The 25,485-nt window shown below is 43.7% G+C and overlaps 1 protein-coding gene across 1 annotated transcript; it reads left to right on the forward strand.

Annotated features, from left to right (window-relative positions):
- Nucleotides 1–1,654: 1,654 nt before the first annotated feature.
- On the forward strand, nt 1,655–23,414 carry LOC309584851 (uncharacterized protein KIAA1958-like; the record flags this gene model as incomplete). The annotated part of the gene is given in 6 exon segments (XM_082301149.1): nt 1,655–1,789; nt 21,684–21,726; nt 21,729–21,799; nt 22,849–22,980; nt 22,982–23,142; nt 23,144–23,414. Coding segments are annotated over 6 exon segments (813 nt in total).
- Nucleotides 23,415–25,485: the final 2,071 nt, after the last annotated feature.

Consider the following 25,485-nt stretch of genomic DNA (forward strand, 5'->3'; position numbering starts at 1 on the left):
ATTGGACCAAACTGTTACTGAGAGGCTTTCTTATTTTGCAGTTTTTAATTGTTGTGTTTCCTTATGCTTGTTTGTCTGTATTTCTTCACATTCCTGCATATCCTTCATATTCTTTAGATCTGCAACTGTGCAATGACTTTAATCATCACTTATTCCAAAGAAGTAGTGAAAGAAAGGTAGCAAATAGAAGTAAGCCACCTGGCACCTATAACCTTTTTTTCTGTGTTCCTAGGATGAAATGTTTCTGTGTGTGAGGGAGCTGGCAGAGTGTCTGCACCTCACTTAAGCCTTACTGAAGGTCTGTTTTGGGGATGAAATAGGTAGCAGATGTGCCACTGAAAAGTCTAAGGGCAGAGATTTCCCCTATAATAAATATCTGTCCTCCCAGGAAGCTTTATGAAGGTGACACAACCTGGCTCTGATCTCTTTTTTTTCCACATGTAGCAAGGCTGATACCAAGTTTGTGTTTCCTGTGTCTGACACGCCATGGTAATGTAACCACCAGTTCTACAGTCTTCCATTTACCATCCACTGTCTCTCAGGGTAGGCAGTGGGTTGGTGGGCACAAGCAGTTGTTCATATTGCAGAGCCCTCCTTTTGTAGCTTGGTTTTGGGGCTTGACGCCAAATTATGATTCTACTGAAGTGACTGCAAGCTCTGTCCATGACTTTCAGTGCCATGGCATCTGTCTTGTAGGTGAAGGAGACAGAAGCACAGAGAGATTTTAGGTGAAGCCAGAAAGACAGCTGCCCAGTTTCCAGATGAGGCCAGACATCTGTTTGCTGTTTGCACTGCCTTGCCTTTTCACAACAGTGCTTTTAATGTGATACAGTTAAAAATAGTTGTGCAAGGTCAGTGCTGCTGTGGGATTTCTTTGCTGTTTTCCACTGAGGACTTATGCAGTGGTGCTTAATATGTGCTGGAGTGCGAGCATTCCATGCCAAGGACCTCTCTCAAGGTGCCAGGTGAGAGCTCAACCATGGAGCCAACCTCTAGGGGAGTCTGGTTTCTCTTTCTCCCCCACTGGCACTCATCTCAACACTTCCCGGTGACAGCTATTGCTATATCTGACATACTTCCCTGCATTTCCTTTCCTGTTCTGCAGCATGGGGATGGGTATCAGCTGGCCTCTGTGGGGCAGCAGATCTCTGTTTCCCACCTCTCCTCCCCTGCCCAGCCCACCCCTTTGCTCTGAGGAGGCCAGTCACTGGCTGTGCACGAGCTTGCTGCAAGCAACCCTTTGAAGTGTTGCTTTGCGTCAGTGCTGTAATTCAGCCCCAATAGAGACCTCAGAAGAAAGAAGACTGGCACTCTTGGGTTTTGAACTGGGAGGTCAAAAAAAGCATTTCCCATGACTTTTTGACCCTACGTGCTGTCTAAGTTGTTGATTACCACAGTATTAGGATGGTTTGTGCTGATGTCCAGCAGCAGTGAGGCAACATCTCTGATACCCTTGACTTAGCAGGGCGCGTCAGCAACTTTTGCTTGTCTGGTTAGGGAATAAGCAGTGGAGTATGTGTGCTTATTGTGATAGCACGATATTATCACAACGAAGGCCAGGGCCCAACTGGAATTAAATGTGGCCAAGGATGTCAAGGACAACAAGAAAGGTATCTGCAAATACATCAATAACAGAAGGAAAAGGAAGGATAATATGGGCCTGTTACTAAATGAAGGGGGGACCCTGGTAACAAAGGACGTAGAGAAGGCAGAGTTACTGAATGCCATCTTTGCGATGGTCTTCACTGGCAAGACCAGCCCTCAGGGAGCTCTGACCCAGGAGACCAGGGTAAAGGAGTGTTGGAAGGGAGACTTTCCCTTGGTAAAGGAGGGTTGAGTTGGAGAAACACCTAGACATGCACAAGTCCATGGACCCTGACGGGATGCATCCACAAGTGCTAAGAGACTTTTTGGACACTATACCTGAGGCTGCTCACGATCACCTTTGAAAGGTCACAGAGAGGTGCCTGAGGACTGAAGAAAGCAAATGTCGGCCCAGTGTTCAAAAGGAAGGAAGGAGAGCCCAGGGAATTACTGGCCAGTTAGCCACACCCCAATCCCTGGAAAGGTGAGGGACTGCCTCATTCTGGATGCCATCTCTGTCCACAGAAGAAGGTGATCAGGATAGTCAGCATGGATTCACTAAAGGTAAATCATTCTTGACCAACCTGATTTGCCTTTTACAATCAAACAACTGCGTCGATGGATGAGGGGAGAGCAGAGGATCTTGTCTACCTCAACTTCAATGAGGCTTTTGACACTGTCTCTCATAGGCAAACTCAGGAAGAGTGGACTGGATGAGTGGACAGGGAAGTGGATTGAGAACTGGCTGAACATAATCTGAGGTCATAATCAGGGGCACAGGGTCCAGTTGGAGGCCTGTTCCTAGTGGTGTCTCCCAAGGTTCAGTACTGGGCCCAGTCTTGTTTAACTTATCCATCAATGACTTGGATGAAGGGGCAGAGGCCTCCTCAGCAGTGTCACTGACAACACAAAGCTGGGAGGAGTGGCCAATGCCCCAGGGTACTGTGCAGCCCTTCAGAAGGACCTTGACAGGCTGGAGAGATGGGCGGGGAGGAACCTTCTGAAATTCAGCAAAGGCAAATGCAGAGTCCTGCACCTGGGGAGGAACAACCCCAGGCACCAGCACAGGCTGGGGGTGACCTGCTGGAAAGCAGCTCTGTGGAGGAGCTGGGAGTGCTGCTGGACAACAAACTCTCCATGAGCCAGCAGTGTGCCCTGGTGGCCAAGAAGGCCAATGGTACCCTGGGCTCCGTTAAGAGGAGCATTGCCAGCAGGTCCAGGGAGGTGATTCTGCCCCTCTAATCAACCCTGGTGAGGCCACATCTTGAATGCTGCGTCCAGTTCTGGGCTCCTTGGTATAAAAGAGACATGGAACTCTGGTGCAGGTCCAGCAGAAAGCAGCAAAGAGGATTAAGGGACTGGGGCATCTCTCTGACCACACACAGGAACAGGTTGGCCAAAGAGGTTGTGGACTCACCCTCGCTGGAGATACTCAAGAACCATCTGGACACAGTCCTGTGCCATGTGCTTTAGGATGACCCTGCTTCAGACAGATGACGCACTGTGTTCCCTTCCAACCTTACCCATACTCTCATTCTGTGATTATAGAAATAGTTCTGTTCTGCTTTGTGATATCTGTAGTAACTCCAGCAGTGCTGATGGCAGATTGCCTAGCAAGTTCTGGTGGGGCAGCCCCACAAAGACTACTTGTTGAAGAAGTTAAACACATATGGACAGAATATGACAACCAAGTAGTATCATCATACAAAAAAAATCTTACTAGTTTTGGAGGACATTTAATACAACCCATTGTTCAGTCATTATTTGTGGACAGTTAAAGGAATTGAGTGACCGGAGTTTATCTAACTACCATTTGTATTAAGGCTGTGAAAGGTTGTTAACTCTCTGGGAGGGAGACTTCAGATTTAAACCACTTTCATGGTTTTGCCTCATACTGGTAGGAGAGTAGGTGTCCTAATCTCTGTATCTTAGCCAAGAGAGGACAACTCAGTTACTTGCAATTCCGACTGAAGGTATCGCACCTGCTTTGGCAGCAAGTTGCAAGCTCACAAGTGATGGTGTGCAGCTTCCCTGGTGCTAAGACACAGCAGTGTGGCCAGGGGCTAGTGCTGCCAAGTCTTAGCAGCCTGTCCCTCTGCCTAAACGAAGAACTGTGGTCTCCAACCTTGGCTCTTGATACTGTGCACCACTTACCATGAAATCAAGGGCAGCGGGCAAAACACTGTCCTGCTCCTGTCCAGCACAGGCTGTGTGATGGTGATTCAGGGCCGTGGCTACAGTGAGGGACTGCAGGTGGGTGGCTGCACTCCTGGCTACATTGTACTCCGATGTAAAAGCTGAGCTTTTGCCCCATAGTGAGGCTGCGAATTCCTTAAGATGGGGATAGTTGGCTCCAAAATGGGGCTTGCTTTTTTCCTTTCTTTTTCCTTCCTTTCTTTCCTGCCACTCACCTTTCTTTGATTTGATGTTAGAGCTTGTCAGTGAGTGATTTCAACTCAGTGTCCCAGAAAAAAACACAGTGAAAAAAAGGGGGAAGTCAGATAATTTTCTGACAACATACTGAGTTGAATCTGCTAAAAAATTGAGATGCAGACCCAGCTGGGGAGACAGAGGATGGTATTTGCCTACCAGCATCATTAGGCTGGCTCAACTACTGCATCCCATTGGAAACCCATGAAAAGGATAATACAAATTGAGACCCTTATGGGTCATTTGCAGATGTATTGGATGCCTTCAGAATTATCTACTGGCTTTAGGGATATTTGCTCAGTGCTACCAAGAGCAAAATCTGGCCTTGAACTTAAGATGAGAGGCCAAGTGCCAAAGCACAGGCTTGCACAGTGCAAAGGAGTCTGCACCAATGTTAGTGCTGACTTTCCCATGTGGCCTTCTCAGGACACCACAATAAGAGTCAAACATGGGGATTATACATGGATGTCACTGGACTGATCTGGATGCAGCTGTGCAGAATACATGCATTTGGATCTGTTCTTGTGATTGCACATGTAGATGGGCAGAGCTGTGGACACTTTGGATGGTGTAAGCTCTGTTGTATTAGTCATCCATGCATGTATTTATGATATTGTGGTTTTGCACAATGTTACATGTGTCATGCAGTTAGTTGGAACTCAAGTCTGTGATATCTGGGTGTCGCAAACGTTTTATTTTCAAAAATGTATTTATGCAACAAAATGTATTTTTAAGTGCAGGAGAATGAAATACTGTCATGAACTACACTGTAAACTAAATTCCAAGGGATATCTAAAATAACAGCACATACCTTGTTCAGTTGCATAGTGCAATAATTCTATGATAGCAGCGTCAGGGCTACTGACATAGAGGATAATCTGACAAGGGAATCTGTGTCCCTGTTGCACATTCTCCTTCGTGAAGAGTATCAACACTTTCAGGCTGCTTTTAGAAGCTGCTGTGTGCTGGTATTCAGTCTCTACAGCACTGTTGCCCTCTTAGAAAGCTGTGTAGAGAATGACATGCAAGCAATGTTGTACTGTTGTGTGTTTGTGTCTTAGGTGTTTGTGACCAAATGTTGTTCTGCTGTTTGCGCAAGCGATGTGGGGTGGTAAGATGGGGATCAGAAAGAGCAGGTGCTGTGTCACTCTGGAGCCCAGGCTGCCCTAAGGACTGAGACAGCCTTAAAGGAAACAGATTCCTGTTGCACTAGGTTTCCTCCTGTTCAGCTCATCTTTTACCCTTTCTTGTCCTGTCTGTGTACATCCCGTAAGTGCATTGACTGACCCGACTAGCACATGTGGTGCATAGGCTGATCATTCCGTCTGACAATTAGCTGCAAATGACTGTGATTGACTCACTGATCTTCCCCAACCCCAACAGCCCCTCTCCTCTCAACATTCCTGATCCTCAAATATTCCTCTTTCCTGGTGTCTGCACCATGGGGACTGCTTTGTGCAGGGCTGCTCTTGGCTGGGAGCCCTGCCCATCAAGTGACCTTGTGCTTTGGGGATAACATGCTCAGGGCGGACCACCTCGCATGTGATATGCGGGGTTGTGGGATACTGCGTTCAAGCACGCTGGAGGCTCGCATCTCTCATGCTGGAAGTGCTCTCCTTCCCTCTTCTGCTTGTTGTGAGAGGCTTCCAAGTCATGAAATGAGATTAAATTTACTCCTGTGCAGAGGACCAGGCCAACATCTGTGTGCTGTTTGGCCCTCCACTGACACAATGGACTGGCAATAGGGCTGAGATGACTGGTCCTCTACAGTATGCAACTTTTGGGCTCCCTCTGTCATGGAGAGGAGTTCATCTCATGGTGCGGACAACAGGGCGTTGGGATCCATCCAGCTCCCTGAACTTCCAGAGGCAGTGTGAATGTGTGCTAAAAAAGAGAATCTACAGGATGCAGAATTGTCATTTTATTTGCCTGAAATGAGCTGGTTCATCCCTCTCGGTTAGGGTAGAGAAGGACTTCTCACTATGAAACATGGCAGGAAATGGGTCTGCTCTTCTTAATGAGGGTTCTTTGCTAGATGTCACCATGAAGAGATGGCTTTTTCGCTGTCCTTGTTCTTAAGGGGTGGGATGTATTTCCTCTTATTTCTCTGCTTTCCTGTGTGTGCTGAATCTGCACTCAATGCTGAGGAACAATGGAGAGACAAGACCATCCATCGTAAAGGATGGCTATATTCCCAGCCAAAAACTTGGAACTATGCTTTCTGGTGATGATCCTCATATACTGAGCCATGCCTTGGTGGCTGGGGACACCATAATAGCTGGTGTCCCCCAGCACATCTCTTTGCTTTGTGCAGAGCCAGCATGAAAGTTGCTGCACTATTCTCCAAAAACAGAGAGCCCAAAGGCTGTTTTTCAAGGACATGCCTATCAGCTGGGCATCTGCAAGCCAAGGGGGAAGGCCCTAAGCTCAACTAAATGATGATACTTTCTAAAGGATAGCATATGACAAACACATGAGACTGTGCTTTATCTCTTCAAGGGTTTTGGAAAGCTAAGGGTCCCCAGGGACATCAGTGCTCCACCTCTTTCACAGGGGCATAACTACAGCCGGTGAGGGAGTGGCCCTTCTGAGGACAAGCTGGCCTTCTCTGAGCCCCCAGTGAGGTGCACGGTTGCACTGCCTCCAGCTTGACTCCTGCAAACCAGGTTCCAGCCTGTTCGTCCCCACTGCACTCTGGCTGACGCCCTGCAAAGCCCTGTTGCCGTTGTTCTCCAGCACCTTGACTCTGCCTGGAAGCAGCAGAGAGACATTTACAGTGGCAAAATCCTGCAAAGCCATGAAGCCCCACAGCCCAGAGACACCGTGAGCTTGTTGAAAAGTTTGACACTATCCTGTCAGTGGAACGTATTTGAAGCAGTGGTGATGTCTAAAGCTTTAATTCCTAATCTGATGTGGGAAAAGATGTTTGCCACAAAATTTTCATATTACGGGAACTGATGGGTCTCTGTTTCAAGCAATTAATTTATTTCGTCTGTTTTCTCACTGAATTTGTTAATGGTAGTTGGTAATGCATACAAAATTCCACTTATTTTATTATACAAATGCCACTAAATGAGTTGTCTGTGCATTAAAAAATGGACTTGCTGTTTCAAAGGGATTAGGATGCTTTTGGCTAATCTTTTGTTCTTGTGCTCAGCGTTCATTAGACTGCATTTATCACTGTCTTAAAGAAACAGTACCATTTCAGATTTCAGTCTGATCTTTTGTAGTTAAAAGAAGTTTCTTTCACAGCATTTAAGGTGCTGGTGAGGTAGGTGCTATCTTTGAAATTCAGTGGGATAGTGTCAGTTGGAATGAGAAGAGGTGTTTAGCTCTTTTAAACAAAGCTTTAGGAATCCATCAATGAGTACTCTTTGGTTACTACTGTTTGATACAGTCTGTAAGTGTCAAGAAAATAACAAAACAGTCAAGTGAAAGGAAACACATCAAGAAAATGCAAAATGTTTAGGACAAAAATTGAAAACTAAATGGTTAAAATTAATTCAACAGATACTATCTTTTCCACTTTGTCACTTCTTTTTGTGAACAAGTACAACTCTCTGACACTGCTCATGCCTAGAATTTGATCTGCTTTCTGAAGGTTGTAATCTTGCTGAGACTGCCCTTGTTACCATTGTAACATGTTCTCAGCTGGCCTACATCATGTGGAGCTTTATGTAGTCCTTGGTCTGTTCCACATTGCTCCTAGTGGGATTCCTCTTTCTCTTCTACAATCACACATTTAATTCACGTATTATATGTAAATTTCCAGCCTGAAAACAAACCAGTGCAGGAGACACTGCCTTACTGTCTTCAATGGTGGATATAGAAGGCAAGGCAATCCCAAATGGCTTCAAATTGATCTTGATAACTTTTGTGTATGGAGAAAAATATCCTAGTTGTCTCTGAGGCTAATGGTGCTCTGAACAATGACTGCAGTGTCAGTTGCTTTGTGGAGACCTTTGTTTTCTGCCTGGTGCTTATGATTCAGGTCTTGGAAGCTTTACCTTCCTCAGGAGCTTTTTCTCTGGGCAGCTTGAAAGACTGGGTTCCTCTGCACAAGGGTGGGTGCATGGATGTGAAATACAGGTACAGAAGTATCCAAGGCATTCAGGGATGTGCAGGCAAAATGTGAAATGAACTGTCTTAATGAAGTCTGAAAGCTGTCGGGAGGAAATGGTGAGGACCTGATTCTGCACCTATTTATGGCAGTACCTGCAAGCTGGGTGGTGCTGCTGCCAGAGAGAATTTGTTGCCACTTTTGCAGAGCGCTGTGAAAAGTGCATTCCTGTGCCACTGCTTCCACCCAGCTCATGCTGCTCCTGCACTTCCCCCCAAGCACATGACTAGCCCCAGTGGAAATGAGTCTGAGGTGTGCAGGAAAGGACATCACTTGGCCATAGATGTGTTGTCAGTGCTTGTTTTTATCCATGTGGTCCATCCATATCAGGGTTCACCTCGATACCTGTCCAGGCAGACCAGATATTCAATACTGGAAGAAAAAGAAGTGGCAGAACATCCAAGTGCAACAAAAGGCAGTGGAAAGGCAGTGGAAAAGCCTGGCAAACACAATGGAAGTTTTTGTCTTTTTTTCTAAAGAAGGCAAGCGTAATCCTTATCCTTTAATGTCCTACTTTGTTTTACAGTGGAATTAGAAAACATTTTCCATTTGTTTTAATTATCTGCAGGCTTTAACTCTGCCTTTGAAAAGCATTTTTGCTATGACAACCTTTGGTCTCATGGTGAGCAGTGCTAGGAGAAACAGCTAACGCAAGGATTTTCTTTCCCTGCATGCAATGTTTAATCTTTCTAATCTTTTAATGTGAATGTATTTTTTGCCTTTTGTAAATTGACGAGATTAGCACAGTTTCTTCCAAAACAGCAGTTGACAAATATATTTTGCTTAAGTATATCTGAATTTCCACCTAACTGTGAATTCTCCATAGTGACCAATTCATTCTTAGAGTTAAACCTCTAAAAGGCTAACACTCACTCACTGACTTTAACAACTTTTTTTTTTAAGGAACAGTTTGTAGAAAACTAGGGGTTTTTTGTTAAATATTTTGTTTATTAAAAAGATTACACTGTCTTGCATAATAATGGTAATAGTAACAGTAATAATTCTATGCATTGTGTGATTCAGTGATGTTGCTCTTGGAATTCTGCATGTTTTTTAGATGTTCTGACATTTGTATGTTTATGTGGTACTTGTAAAAATCCTAACCATTGCTGCTATAATTACCACCATCTTAGGTAAGTGAAAACTGTACTATGAAGCTGTGCCAGTTAGCAGGATTTTGTGTGTCATGCTAAAACTGCATTCTGCTGATCATTTCTTGGTTTACGCCAGTATTTAGTGCCTTCTGTAGAAGGAATCAATATGTTGTGGTAGATGGGATGTGCCAAATTTCTAGTATCTTGTCTGCACAGATGATCACTTACCAGCTTGAAGCTTAAAAAAAAAAGGAAAAAATAATATTTAACTCTCCATCTTTCTTTAAAGTGTCTTCCCATTGATTTTTATTTGGAAAACCTTTAATAGAGCTGAAAAGAAGCCATCTTCTCCTGCCACACCTCCTGCAGCAGTAGTCTGCCAACTGTGAGGGGTATGAAGGAATGTGTAGCACCCAAATGTTCCTGTTGGTAACAGATCTAGTGAATAGCTGGGTCTGCTCAAGTAATTTTGGAGCATGCTAAAATGCTATTTAATTAAAGCAGTCCTCTGATTACCATAAGAAACTGTAAGCTCTCAGCAGTTGTGAGCTGGCTCTTGTAAACAAGTGTCAGCCTGGTCAAGTGGTGGATTCCGGTCTCTGCTCTGCCTCTGCTGAAGCGACACATTGCTGCCAAATGAGACTTGGATGAAATTCAAGCCCAAGACTTTTGGTCTTGTTCTTTCCAACTGCTCCCATGGCAGACAAGCCCTGTTTATCAAAATTCTGACATTGTGTTTTCAGTTCCTCTCCTACCCTCTGCCTAAAATCTAGCAGTATTGCAAATACACACAAGCGTATGCGTTTGTTTAGATCTTTGTAAGATTTTGACAGGCTGAAATTGTTTCATACTGTACTCATACAACAGAAACAGGCAAGTGGGAAATGTGAGATACTCACCTCTTTGGTGCATTTCCCAGCCACCAGGCATGGTTAACGGTACCTAGGCTGGTCTTTTAAGATAGGATTTTGTATGGAAAAAAGAAGAGACTGGCCATCAGTTTTCCATCTCTATTGAGACATGAAAGCCTGTTACATATCTTGAAAAGGCTTTTCAAATCAAAAGTTACCAGAAAAACTGCGTGATTGGGGAAAATTAGAGTACATTGAATTCTTCCTTAGAAGTATTGGTCTGAAGATCTCTGTCTCCAAGCAGGAAAATTTACAGCCCTTGTGATGTAAAACACTTCCAAAAGATAAAGAAGTTTATGCCAAAATTTTCCATGTAGTTGTTCCTTTTAGTGATATCCAGGACATTTACAAAAAGCAATATAAAGGAAGCATACAGAATACACTGAAAATCATCCTGTGTAATGGGTTGCAAGCCAGTCCCCCACAACCTGATGAATTTAGAAACCCCAGCTGAAGATTAAAACCTTCCACAAGTGATAGAAGAGAAGCCTTTTGCAGCACCTCAGTTTCCATCAGCTGGAGGGAACAGGGCTCTCTTCAGAAATGTTAGGTCCTTTTATTGTCCTTTAAAAACTGGAAGCTTTTTCAGACTCATTTTACCAGATGAGGAGCCAGCTGGGACCAGTTACAGAGTGGTTCTCCACTGTTTTAGTTGTCTAGTAGCCATTTACATATGAACATGTGCTTCCATTAGTATCAGTGAAGGGCTTTCTCGCCACAGAACTCCTGCCTATGTGGCCCTAATATTAAATATTCAAGGCATGGTCTTATATCCTGCATTTCTTCTATTTACAGGTAGATCAGATTCTCGGTGGTCCCACCATTGCACTAATTGTCTTACCAATTGGTCTTTCTAACTTCTTCTGTGTGTTGGCCTAACTTGCCAAAAAACCAGAGTCAGATTCCTGCAACACAGCAGCAGGTTTTCCCCAACTTCTTCTTTTTTATTGTGAAGCTAGGTATATCTGCATTATCTCCAGCTTAGATTTGAGTCAGAAAAGCCATCAACATCCTTTATTCCCACTTTGCATGCTGGAAATGCAGTTAGGGTTCTATAGGTGCAGACGTGATCTAGCCTACTGCCCATGGCATGTCAGTCTCCAGATGCATTTGTTTGCTTTTCACCACAATTGATCAGTTTCAAGATGCAAACTAGATGTTATTTATGGTGTGCAGGTTTACATACCACCTTCCAATCACAGTGATTCCTTCAGTGTACATACTGTCAGTCCTGTAATTGCATTTTGTCTGATGTACATGATATTGAAGGATCAGCTTTCCTTTTAAATATAGTTTAGCCTGTGCTGCTGAAAGGATCCAGGAGAGAATTATCCATCCAAACCCCAGTGGAATTTGGGACTTAGCTTTTTTTAGACCTCCTTGCAAGCCCCAGCTGTAATCAGCTATTTAAGGCAGAGATTTTAGTGTGAGGAGTGTTACATATCTTCCACTCCAAATGCAGTTGCCTGTACACAGGGCACCATCTTACACAGATCTCTTGCTTCTGCATTTGGGAGATTATATAAACAACAGTTTATTAGGGAGACATAATATTTTGATGCATTTTAATGCATTAAGCTCTGCAAATCTAGGAATTTGGGGGAAAGGGGGAGATTACTGGATCATTTTCTGAAAATGTGAGCAATATTGTCAACTATTCCATTTTCAGTTACCTGTTTGACCCCATTGTCCTGAAATTACCTTATTTCTGTATTTGCACAGCAACATGAGAAAAACAAGCAAAAAGGATTCGTGGCTGTAAATGAAGAAGGATTTCATAACCTACTTTGAGCATCAGATCCCCAATGGGGTCTCCAGGGCTTTTTTTTTCAGTTGGATAAGTTTTGACCCATGTGAATGTCACATTGCCACACCTGCAGCATATTTTTAAGACACAAACTTCATACAGGGTAAAGTCCTTCACAGGTGAAGACTGATACAGTCAACAAAGTTGTCTGTCACTTGTGTCAGTTGAGAACTGCTTTTTTTGGTTGTGATGTATTTTTCTTCTTCAGGACATTCCACTATTTAATGGGGATAGAGTAAACAAATGTGTGTTGTACTGTTGTCTGCGACAATGTCTCCTTGCAAACTGTTCTTTAAGTATTTGAGTACAGAAGTGCCCTCAATAAGAAGAAAGTAAAGAGATCAAGAGGGGTTTTTTTTAAGTGTTTATGAGTTTGCTCTCTTGCTTAGCTGTCAAATAATTAGGCTTTTGAAAAGAATGGATTCAATTAGTGCTAATTGGAGTATGACATTCACTGTCACTGGTCTGTAAATTCCAGAGATAGTCTAATCTTTATTGCACTTCACCTCCATTTTTATTCTCTTACAATAATCTTTAAGAAGTCTGGTTCTGCTGCATTAGAGATTGGTTTCAGTGTCTGTACAATGTTTGCTACTATTGTAGTGTGACTTCTTATTTTTGATTTTTAAAATTTATATTGGTACAGCCTTAACTTACAGAAATAAAGACCATTTAAAATAAATCAAAATAGTCATTGATGTCTGTGATAAGTGCATGCTTTATTCACAGTATTTTGTCTGTAATTAGGTGTAGCAACCAAGTCTCATGTATTTAATAAACTGTTTTCTGCAAAATTGACTCTTTTCTTTAATCGAGTGAAAACAATTTACGGGGGCATTTCGAAGCATGTTGTATAAAAAAAGCACAAGCTGTGTCTCATGCTTTTCAAGCATGAGTATCTGCATATCTGGGGAGTTGCCATGCACCTGTGGTGCATTTTGATCAGCAGAGTGCAAATAGGCTCACCAAGAAATAGTTGCTGTCATACCCTCCTAACTTCTGGGGTTGTGTTCTAGGAAAACATTTAAACAATTGCTTAAGTAAGTCCTTCCCTGCTCAGGAACGTACTTAAAAGCAAGCTTGACTTGAACCATGTGCTCATTTAATCTCAGTATAGTAGGTCTGAAAGCCATTTTGGAGAGCCTTTTGCAAGTCATTTTCCTGAACCTCAATTCCAAGGCACAATTTCGGTCTGAAATGATTTATTTTGCACTCAAACTTTCAGCAATAAGATCTGCTCTCCATGATATTTTGTTTTCAAGTTCATCTAGAATAAAGTATGAATCCATGAATATGTATTTTTTAAGACAGTTGCTTGTCAGGTATGAAGTTTTTCTGTTCAAGAGGTTTTAAAATGAAAGGACCAGAAAACTAAAGCTAATAAAGCCCCTATATTGTGAAACATCCCAGATGAAAAATCCCTTAAGAAATTCCACAGAGCTACTGTTCATAGGATGATAACTGTGTTGGAGAAGGTCAGAGGAACTCCAGTTGGAGTTCTGCCAAAGGAACATGAGAAAAAGGGAAAAGCCAAATTCCCCTTGAAACTGCCACCTGGAGAACTACAATGTGTGTTGTTTTTAGGACATCAATGCAAGATAGTGCAGGATAATAAGAGACAAGTGGCACCATGGGTAAGGTATAGAGGAACATGATTTTCACCAGATATTCTGGGACTGCATTCCTATCACCTGGCAAATTCTGATAAAAAAAATCCCTTCTTGATGCTTGGTGCTAGCAGCTGGACTCTGCTTAGCACAGCATGTAAAAGGTATCCTATCAAAGATCCTGCTGTTGTCCCAGTGACAAGTGGAAGGAAGAAAGAAAGGCCTTTGGATGAAGAGACAGAAAAGTGAGGTATGGACAGGTGATGGCCAGGGGCTACCAGGTGCTTTCATTGTCTGTTACACATGCACAGTAAACCTGTTGGATCAAGCTTTATAGCTGGCATTAAGCTCTCTTCACAGAGGTTGAAGTTAATGAGTTTATGCTTGGTCTAAAAGTGAGTAGGCAGTGGGTGGTTAATGGTGAATGTGTTTAATGCAGATTCAGCTAAGCATATTGGCAAAATTCTGGTAACTCAGCTGCTTTCACTTTTCCCTTTGTACACGGATTAACTCAGATTGCCGCTTTGAGAGCTGCCATGCTCCCACAGCCAGTGGAATGGCTGGATAACCAGCAGCAGTGTCCACATGCTGGGTGCAGTCTTGCACTGTCCAGGCCCTCGGTGTAGCAGGGCAAGCAGCTCTGAGGAATTTGGCTTGGGCAATCAGGAGTGCCTCTCCAGGGTGGTCTCACAAGAGTGATAGAACCTCCTGAGCTCAGTTGTGGCTGAATATATCTGAATGTTGTGTTCACGACATTGCTGAAGGGTACCATGACTGCAACTGATGCAGAAGTTGCTTAGGGACACTATGGCATGTTGCCTCTTCAGATAAGCTTTGAAGGTGGCAAACTGGATATGTAATTCGCTGGTGGCTTGCTCTGCAGTATACACCAAAGAGAAGTGGAAAAAGGCAGCTATTCCTCAAAGGATCCACAACATTTCTTTGTGGTGTAGCCTGGTGGCTTACTGTGTTACAACCTTCACCACTGATAGAAGACTATTTAGAAAGAACTGAAAAAAAACCCCAGATGGCTAGCTAAGATATCTATGAATAAGAAGATGTGGCTATTTGTGTATGGACACTTTGTTCCAAGGTCTAAATTCCTACAGGGAGAGAATGCACACGGAAGACTGGCAGCATATGAGATGCTTATTGCTACTTCTCTAAAAAACTGTAAGAAAATGACACGTGGAGAAGCTTTAAGACAAAATCCTGCATCTAGCATGATATGAGTGGAGTTCCTCAGGGACAGGTATTTCGACCAATGCAGTTTAACATTTTTGTCAGTGACATGGACAGTCGGATTGAGAGTACCCTCAGCAGGTTTGCTGACAACACTGAGCTGTGTGGTGCAGTTGACACACTGGGGAGAAGGGATACCTGAGAGGCAGGCTGATGCATGAAGTTAAACAAGGCCAAGTGCAAGGTGCTGCACCTGGGCCGGGGCAATCCCAAGGACAAACACAGGGTGGGCAGAGAATAGATCAAGAGCAGCCCTGTGAGAAGGCCTTGGGGGTGCTGGTGGAAAAGAGGCTGGACATGACCCAGCCATGAGCACCCACAGCCCAGAAAGCCAAATGTGTCCTGGGCTCCATCCAAAGCAGTGTGGGCAGCAGGGGAGGGAGGGGATTCTGCCCCTCTGCTCTGGTGAGACCCCACCTGGAACACTGCATCCAACTCTGGGGTCCCCAACATAAGAAAGATGTGGACCTGCTGGAGCAAGTCCAGAGGAGAGCCATGACAACGATCAGGGTGCTGGAGCACCTCTCTACAAGGACAAGCTGAGGTGGTTGGGGCTGCTCAGCCTGGAGAGGAGAAGGCTCTGGGAAGACTTTATAGGTATCTTCCAGTACCTAAAGGGGTTTCTATAGAGAGCTGGAGAGGAACTTTTTACAAGGGCATAGGGTGATAGGATTTTGCCTTTAAGCCAAAACAGTGTGGGTTTAGTTTAGATATTAGGAAGACATCCTTTACAGTGAGGGTGGTGAGACACTGGCACAGGTTACACATAGAAGCTGTGGATGCCCCAACTGTGGAAGTGTCCAAGGCCAGTCTGGATGGGGCTTTGAATAACCTGGTCCAGTGGAATGTGCCCCTCTCCACAGCAGAGTTGGAACTCGATGATCTCTAAGGTCCTTTCCAACCCAAACATTTCTATGACTATGATTACTCACCTCAAAACTCTCAGTGTACTACAATAACCTTTAGTTACTCTTGTGCCCATGTCTCCGAGTTTTGCTTGCAGGGGCTGACAAGGGGTGGAGCCTGTGGCCGTGTGGGCACAGCTGGGCTGCTATTCTATACCACCCACATCATTGCTGGGCCGTGGCTTCAGCAGGAGAAAAAGTGAACACGCCACAGAAGCAGCAGTGTTTTGTTCTGTTTCTTCCTCAGGGAAGTTTCTGGGACCAGCACTACAGACTTTGTCCCTCTCCTGCCACTGTCAGTCCCTTCCTGTCCCTCAGGAAGAATGCAACCCCAAGCGGCAAGCAGAGCTGAGCCCAGCAGAGCACCATGGCAATGGTGTGGGAAGAGCCGTGGGGAATGGAGGCGAGCCTGAGCCTGAGCCCAGCTGAGCCAAGCCCAGCAGAGAGGGCCTGAGCTGAGCTGATGCTGCTGAGCACAGCTGAGCACAGCCGAGCCCAGCGGTCGAAAGCAGGTGACAGAACACAGACTATTCTGGCTTTTGGGGGGTTTGTCCATCATTGTTTTTCACTGTCTTGTGTGCGGGGACAGAGAACGCCATCTGGGGAGAGCATCTGCCGTGTTGACTTTGTCTCAGCAGTCACACAGACTGAGTCGAGGTGGGGAACCCCTTTTGTGTGTAAAGCACCTTCTTTTTGGCATACTTTTGTTATTAGTATTGTGCTGTTATTGTCTGTTTCTTATTCCATTGCTGTTTACTTTCAGTAAATTGTTCTCTCTACCCATATCTGCCTTTGTCCCTCTCACTGGAAGAATAGTGGTGGGAACTGGAACAGCTTATTTGGAGTTCAATTCCCAGCTATTTTTAAACCACCACACCACACAAAATAGTAAATGGAACAGGACTGGAAAAACATGCTTCAAATATGTACCTAGGGAAAGGCAAGCAGAGGCATTGAGTGCTGAGGAGATAGCATGCTGCTAGCCATGGAACCAATAACTCTGTCATACAAGATGATGCCATTTATCTGCAGTGGAAAGGAGATTTCTGTGTATTTGGACCTTGGTGAGAGACACTCAGAAATGTCCCTGGAGGCTCAGGGTGGCCAAAAGTTCTCGTGTGCAAAGGGTTGCATGAGAAAATGATTGAGCAGACAAACATTGCCCATCCTACAAAAACAGAGAGCTAAGCTGTATCCTCCTCTGCAATGCCATCCGCTGTGGGGGTCACCTCTCCACAACATCTGTGTTCTTCAGTCTCATGGGTCTAGAGCCCCTCCTGGAGACAGGTCTGTTTACACTGTTGTAAAAAGTGGTTATGAAACTATTCAGCAGACCACTAATTGGTCAGGCCACACTGGTGCTGCATCAGGCCCTGGTGCTTGCAAGCCAGCAGGAAGTGTGTCCTGGCTCACCCAATGAGAGCTGGGTGGCCTCTAAACAGGATCTAAAGTCCTTGTTCTTTCTGGACAACAGTGGGATCTGATAGGAGCCTGTGGTGTGTGTCAGTGTCTTTGCTGCACGTGCTACCACAAAAACAAGTAAAAGACAGTTAAAGATGAGTAGAATCTGGGGATTTTAGTAACCTCCAGATACTGCAGATATCTTTATCCTCTTTATTTAGAGTGGTTGTGGGGAGAGTTTAGTATGTTTGCCTCCACAGAGGGAGAATGAAGACAGATGCTGGCTTTTCTGATGCAGTGCCACTGAGAAAGTGAGTACTAATTTGCCTTATGAGCAGCAACAGGCTCTTCGTGAGGAACTGCCTTTGCTCTAAGGGGACCATGCAGAGATGGAAAGAGACATCAGAGCTGAGATCTAACCAGTTTTGATGGCACCTTATTAGCTCATCTGGCACCTTATTAGGTCCTCCACTCACCAAACACATGCACAGTGCAACTGCCAGCATCAGCATGGAGCAGAGCATTAGGTGTCCAGACATTTACCATGTAGATTTCAACTTAAATGGTCTGGCATGGAACACCCACAAACCGTCAGATAATAACACAGTTGTCTGCATAGATGTAGGGTGTGTGCATGTTTCGGCACTGTTTTCTATCCTGTATCTCTGTTTTCTTTCCTGTATCAGTGACAGAAGTTTGGCAAGAGGGCTTGTGCCTGCACAGATGGCAGTGTTGTGTTGATTTTGCAGGGCTTCTGCCATGAGTATGGCATCAGCTGAACCAAAACCACAGATAACTTTCCCAAAGGAACCTTCCTTACTGAAGGTAATGAAGCTCAGGTGCTGTGTGTTCACATGGCTAGCCCAAAACCCCCAAGTGTGGTTAGAAAGTAAACCTTCCAGGAAGATCCAGGAAGAGGGAGACAAAAGGCATTTTAGGGCTGAGGGAGCAGGACTCTGATTTAGGTGCAAGATCTCCTCCTTTATCAGTTATTCATGCACCTAGAGTGGCACTGAGTTTGCACAGGCAGACTGTGAGTTACTCACATAAAAATTCAGTCTTGTGGGACTTGATCTGGAACCATCTAGTGCTGATGTGATTGTAACACAGAGCAACAGTGATTGCATGGCTCTTCTGGATATAGGACATATGTTCCTGGCTGCTTAATGCTTTTCCAAATTCCATCTGACAGGTCCCAGTGAGAACTCCTGTGTACATTCAGTAAGGATGTAGTTTTGTTAGTATGTCCTGGTGATGCTCCAACAGTTTGTTTTAAAATTTAGAAAAAGTTTATTAAATACATGAGGATTTATTTTAAATGGTCTTTATTTCTGTAAGTTAAGGCTGTACCAATATAAATTTTAAAAATCAAAAATAGGAAGTCATACTACAATAGTAGCAAACATTGTACAGACACTGAAACCAATCTCTAATGCAGCAGAACCAGACTTCTTAAAGATTATTGTAAGAGAATAAAAATGGAGGTGAAGTGCAATAAAGATCAGACTATCTCTGGAATTTACAGACCAGTGACAGTGAATGTCATACTCCAATTAGCACTAATTGAATCTATTCTTTTCAAAAGCCTAATTACTTGACAGCTAAGCAAGAGAGCAACAGTACTCCAAGAACTCCACGACGAGTTCAGACATAATTTCAAATGCTTGGAGCATCATCTGGCTGCTGACAGGCAATGCTGCACAAAGACCTTTGTGATTTGGTATGCAGCCACTGAAGTCAGGAACGAAGGCTTATCTTTAAACAGAGCCCATGAGCTGGTGTGATATTGAACCAAGATCCCAGTCTTTCCAGGAATCTTCCACACTGTTTGGAATGAAAAAGATAAACTGTTTTCTTCTGGGCCAGAAAAAAACAATTTATGCCAATTAAAAAAAACCAACCAAACAAAAAACCCCCAAAACCCCAGAAGCAAGGATGCTATATTTCCTGGAGGAGTTGAAAGCTGGATAATTCTTATTCGAGCCTTCTGATGATACAATACCCTTACAGATGGTAGCTGATACATGCTTGCCGTCACAAAACCCTAACTTTATTTCAGTTTTATTTTGTTATGCTAAGACTCCTTTTCTGCAAGCATTAGAGCTGCATGCTGCTCACAGCAGCCATTGCTTTCTGATCTCGCTACACACCGAAGCCCTAGACCAATTCATGCCGCTTTTTGTTGTTTATGAGGACAAGGTGGGAAGGAAGGGAAAAACTGATAGAGATGTTAATGTGCATCACTGTGCATGTGGTATGAAGCATTCCTGAATGGCCACCTGTGTACCCTGATCTGTTGAAGCACTTGGCTCACTGTTCCTGTTCAGGACTGAATAGAACTAATAAGAAGCTGCTAGTGTGGGCACTATCAAGTATCAGAGCTCAGCTCAAACCAGACACACCAATTTTGAAAATCTAGAATATGGAGAAAGTGGGAACTAGGACTTAATTTCCTAGCACCTGATAAATCCTGCCTTGGGAAGCCAGAAGCAATCTAAGTCTCTGTCTCCTTTTGCAGTTCAATAAATTGCCTGAGTGATACTGTGATTCAAGAAACAACCACCATAATTTTTACACCAAGGCCTGTCAGAAGTTAATTAAGTGGGATTAATTGCAGTGTGAGAATGTCAGTGAGGCTGGAGCTGTTATATCTTTCAGGACAACTGGGGTTGTATGATTAGGATCTTGATTTTATCAGGCTGTTTCCCAAACTGCTCTGGGTGTCTCAGAAGTAGTCCTTGTATGAGCTACTGTGAGCCAGTCACAGCTCATGAGATGGCAAGGAGCTTGTGAGGAAATGTGGGGCTGAATGTTACTGATCCTGGACTGGGCAGAGAAACATCCTCAGAGTTAGAAAGCTCTATGGAGAACATGTAGGGCAAAAGCAGTGCCTGAACAGTCACTGCAAGAGGGTTGTACCAAGACCCAAGGGCACAAGAGGGCAAAGCTTTGTCAAGGAGACTGCTGGTGAGAGACCAGCTCATCATTTCTGTGAGCATTCTGGCCTTTCTTAGCAGAGCTGTCCACTCACCACACATAGCTCATCAAGTGGCTGCCAGGCTGCACACAGACAGAGGAGGAACATTTGCCATGAGCAAAGGTTTTAAACACAGCTTAGTTTAGAAAAATACTTGCAGCCTACCTTTCAGGTGGAAGGAAGTCCTGTTTTTGTTCACTGACTAGTGTGCAGAAGAAGAGGGGGGTCCCTTCAGTTCATGAGACTTCTGCCCCTCGACAGGCTTGCACAGCAATGTGCATTTATCGCATGTGCCCTATGTGTAGCTTTTTTCCAGCAATCTTTCTTGGAGTCTTTAGTAGGAGACCCTGGGCTGTCAGGAATATGCATGCCACAGACTGAGGACTCCTTTTACAGAAGAGTCCAGAGCTGAGAGGATTAGACAATGTGCTTGCATTGTTAGCCTGCACGGGGCTCATCTGTTCAGCTTTCCAGCTTGATTTTCTTGCAGTGCGTCCTTCAGCTGGGTTTATGCAGTTCCTTTACCTTTTATATACTATATTAACAGCAAAATCTGCAACAGTACAAACTTCTTTTGAAAATCACGTCTTCCCAGTGTGCAGCATTACACCTCTGGGGCTACAGAAACAGTCAGCAGTGGCCAAAAATTTGAAGGTTAGAAGGAGAAATCCAGCATCTCCCTCCTGTTGACCTTGAGTGTACCACTTCTTCCCTCTTCCTGCCACACTGAGATAGTCACTGTGGGGATCGCAGTGCATGAATGTTCAGAGCAACCTCTCACTGCTAAATTCATTGGGCTGCAAAATCCCATTAGTTTCAGCTCTATAAAAAGTAGACCAAGTATAGTAGATATAATAAAATTATAGTGGTATCGTAAAAATGCATTACTCTTTCATAAAGGATATTAAGTGTCTGAACATCTATAAAGAAGTTCTCCATCAATCCCCTGCTTTTTGTTCCTGCCTGTAGGGCTGAAGCTCTCCATTTATGAAATGCACACTGTCTGTCTTCATTTAACTCATGGTATTCATTATGATGTGATGCACCTGCCTTTGGTCCACTCAAGCAACAGGGTCTTGTTTTGTTGTGTCTAATAGGGAGAAGAAAGTGTATATGAGTGGAAAATCCTACTTGACTAGCATTGCCTGTCCAGCTTGAACAGACACTCGTGGTGGAGAGATGCACTGGCAGCAGTGTTAGCCAGTATAAGAATTGAGAGAGTTTCTCCCTGGTGCCAGGGTCAATTAAAAAAGGAAAAACATTTGCCTTTGCCATCCTTCCATGGTTTCTACAGCAAGGCAAAAGTCACTGTGTTATTTCCTCTCTATTACTGGCTCTGTGTGACAGTACATTTTTAGCCTTGCAGCAACACTAGGGTGACTTCGTGTTGGTGCCTCTGAATTTTCAGCACATAAACTCCTAAAAAATCATCAGGGAAGATCATCTTTCTTAAATCCTGCACATTTTGTGAAAAACACTAAGTTGCTACTAGTCAGCAATGGTGGCAGCATGTCACTAGGACAAGCTATTTTTATGCCCTTTCTTTATTTGTTTTCTAGTATATTCAAATAAGCACAACAATTTAATTTTGATGATGATTTCAAGTACTTGTGTACCGATGCTGTGAGCCCCAACACCACCAAGGCTACCCCTGTGCTCTCAGTGTGTGGAGATACTGGTGCACGACCAAAGGACTCAGAGATTACATGGACATCATTAAGGTCAGGAAACTTAGAAAAATACTGTTTTTCTCAGTGCTGGGAGCCAGCCCCTCTGGTGAAATGAAGTTATCATAAAATTTAAAAGAGATGCATTTTCAGCCTTCTTTATGTCCTTGTGGTCTTGGGGATTTTCCAAGTTTCTCTCAATAAAACTGTAACCTCTTCTAATTCACACCCTGTTTCCTTTGTGGTTGAGCCAGTAGCTTTGAAACCCAGGGTGATGCTAAAGATTTCTTTGTACATAACGCTTCTGCACAACCTTAGTCTCATGCTCTACATGACAAAATTTCCTGCTGTTACCCTAAGGTAGGGTTTCTGCTTCTAGAGATAGCCAGTGTAATCTTGAGCATTTCAGAACTTGTCTCCAAAAATGAACTCCCAGAAACATCAGTGTTCACCTCACCCCAAAAATAAGGACTTTGTCTAAGGTCCAAAGTATAAAAACCTTGCTCGCATTTTTGTAAGTAAATTTCTCTGTTAGGTTGATCTAAGACATTGACAGGCAAAAGCAGCCAGACTGGCAGTCTGATTGCAATACTGACATCTCATGGCTAAAAGAATAAGTTGCTACTGCTTCTTCTTTTCCTCTTCTTATTCCTCCATCTACTTCTCCTCCTTCTTTACCTGAAAAGTATCCATTTCCATATGTACCACGGTGCTGTGAAAGTACAGAGTATTACACCCAAGTGGTAGGTCACACACATTTGCACACAGTCACACTTCAGTGTAACTGGAACCTTCATTCGCTTCAAAAAAAGCCAGGAATTTGGCTCCTTTCTTCTGAATCTGGACTTCTACAGCTGGTGGGAAAGTGGCACCAGCAAGTGAAATGCATCTGATTTGTTTGAATACCCTTTACACCACAGCGTTTCATTGCAGCCTCTTCCCAAAACTCCAAGGGTGCCAAGAAATAAATTTCTGGGGAAGCATGGATGCTGTTGCAGGGTTCTTCAGAGAGCACAGAGAAGCCCTAAATGTGTTTTCCCACATGTGATGCATTTCCTTTCTGAAAATACCTTGACACATCTTTCTCCTTCCTCTTGTTCCAGATCCCAGCAGTGAAGCTGAGTGAACACCTGGAGGACTTCTACATCAGCATGAAGAAAACAGATAGGTCTGAGTTTGTAGCCACATCCTTCTGCACTATCCAACAATGCTTGGACCAGATCCAGAATGCTGGTGGCTGCTATCTCCACTATCAGCAGCACCTTCATCTCTTCCACCAGGAAGCTGAAGGATAAGCCTAAGGTCTTGAGCAAGGCTGGCATATCTGGTGACTGCTTCCACAACAATGTCTACTTCTTCCTTGTTGACAAGGAAGAGGTGTGGAGGACAGGATGCCTGAGGTGACAGCCCCATAGCCCTGCTCTCCATGGAGGTGAAATACAGCAGCCAGTACCTGAACATAGAAACCTTGCAGGAGCAGGCAGGCATAGCATTTGATGACATTGAATTGCTCAGAGACTCCCAGAACAGGTCATTTTTTGCCAGAATGGGGAGCAGGAAGCAAGAAAATGGCCAGAACACAAACTGTGTTATGGCCAGGTCTCCCATGAGCACAAGCTCTGCCTGTAGTGCCTTCTCTAAAAGTACCTGTGTATACTGGGGCCCCTGACACAAAGGAAGGCCAAGTCACCCCTCTACCTGGTTGCTTGGGAGCAGGTCAGTTGCAGGGAGAATGTCTGCTATGAGGAGCCAAGGGTGGGGATCTGCTCCCTCAGAACTGTCATCCCCAAGCTCGTGAAGAAAGCTGGAGCATCATGAAAATTTTACTTTTGTCTCCTTCGCTAAGGCTTCCAGGAAGTTTTTCTGTCTTAGCATCTAAGACAGAGCAACTCTGCCCTCTGCCTGCTCTCAGCATCCAGCATCCCAAGGAGTAGCTTTATGATGCTGTGAACAAGTTGAGCTGCTTTCAAACAAGAGAAAAAAGTGGAATGACAGGACAGGGCAGAGGAAGGTGGAACATGGTGTGATCCCATTTTGGAGATGAACACTGCTTTCTTCTGAAGAGCTGGGGAGCAGTGGTCTCCTTCATCACTAACAGATCTTCCAAGGAAAGAGCTGGTGGAGAGCTTTTTCCTCATTGGAGGCAGTAAGATGTATATGATGGATTTTCCTCCCTAGTAAGAATAGCTAGGAAAAAGGAAACTTGAGTTTTGGCGGCCAGGAGCTCCTAAAGCTTAAGTGCCTATGCTTTCAGAGCCACTGTACAAAAATTACTTTATTGTGAATCATATTTTTTAATGGTTCACAGCTGTGTACACTTGTTCAGTGTATTGTAAATACAGTTATTTTTCACTACCTGATTATTTACACTAGATCTGTAGGCACTGCTATAAACTCCTATTGGCTATACCAAATAATAAACAAAGAGATGAAATTAATTAACAAATTAATATCAGACAAAAAATAGCATCCGCAAAGGACAGCATTTTCAGTCAGTCACGTATAAATGTTGAGCACCTAAATCAAAACCCAGCAGTTTGGGGCTGACCAGGTTTTGAGACATAGTAAAAGGGGCTTATATTAGGAGTCAAATGCTCAGTCTGGCATCCAAATGATGCAATTTTCAAAAATTGGTGATCAGGTATAAAAATAATTGCCCTCAACTCCTACAGCTATGGCTTGGTCCACTTTCTATTGAGAGGAAAAGTTCATTTCAGCTGGAGCTGTGATGAGCCTTTAAGTCACAAACAAAGACAACCTGGAAGACTTAACACAGAGCTGGGGAGCAATATTTGATGATGTACAATCAGCTTCTATTCTAATGGAAGGATATGGCTGGGTTTTTACTTACCATGTAAGTCTTGCAGCACTGTGAGAGGATTGGTGAGGTTTTCCATGCCCACTATACAGACACTGATTTTTCTAGCTCTCTATAACACCTCTCCCCTGCCATGTCAGAATAAAGCAAAACACTATGGCATAATCGTTGATCATCATCTGACTACTAATGAGATGCAAATATTTCAACAGTTATACTTGCAACTGAAATCTGTAAGTCACCAAAAGATCATTACTCCTTCACCTGAGTTCTGAATTCTTTTCAATTCTAAATCCAGTCCGTAAATGCAAAAGAATTAAAAACAAATTCCCAGCCATTATGTGAATTATCAACATTATGAGATGCAGGAAAGCTAACACTGGCTGGTAAATAATGCATTATATATCAGACCAGTAAGAACCCTCGCTGTGATTCAGTATTTTGCTTTGTTCTTCATGAAAATGGTCTTGGTTTTGAAAAGCTGTCATATTTATAGAGGACTGCAAGGTGTATTTTGTTACTCACTGTAAATATTACTTATGGGGTTATTTCTAAAATCAGTTTGACTGTCAGATAGAAGCCTGTAATTTTCACTATAGTGTATGCATTAGGAAATCCCACTGGTAGATCTCCTGCCACTTGAAACCAATATTGTAGGAAATAGCTGACAGAAAAGAAAAGCATAGATAGAGTCAGGGAGGGGGAAGGAGACCCAGCATTGGCTTTCATTGCTGTATCAAAAGCAAGCAAGAAATCGACAGTGACATAGCTACATGAATCTATAATGACATGTTTATGGGGAATGCACAATGCATACTGAAAACACATTGCAGAACTAGGAGGCAGTGAATTGCTGTCTGATGGAGATTTATGTCCTCTGAGTGAGGGAAAATTCCTGTACTAATTCTGTTTGGGTGTGAAC

Source organism: Coloeus monedula (genome assembly GCF_965178545.1).
Source record: "Coloeus monedula genome assembly, chromosome: Z".
NCBI classification, from domain to species: Eukaryota; Metazoa; Chordata; class Aves; order Passeriformes; family Corvidae; genus Coloeus; species Coloeus monedula.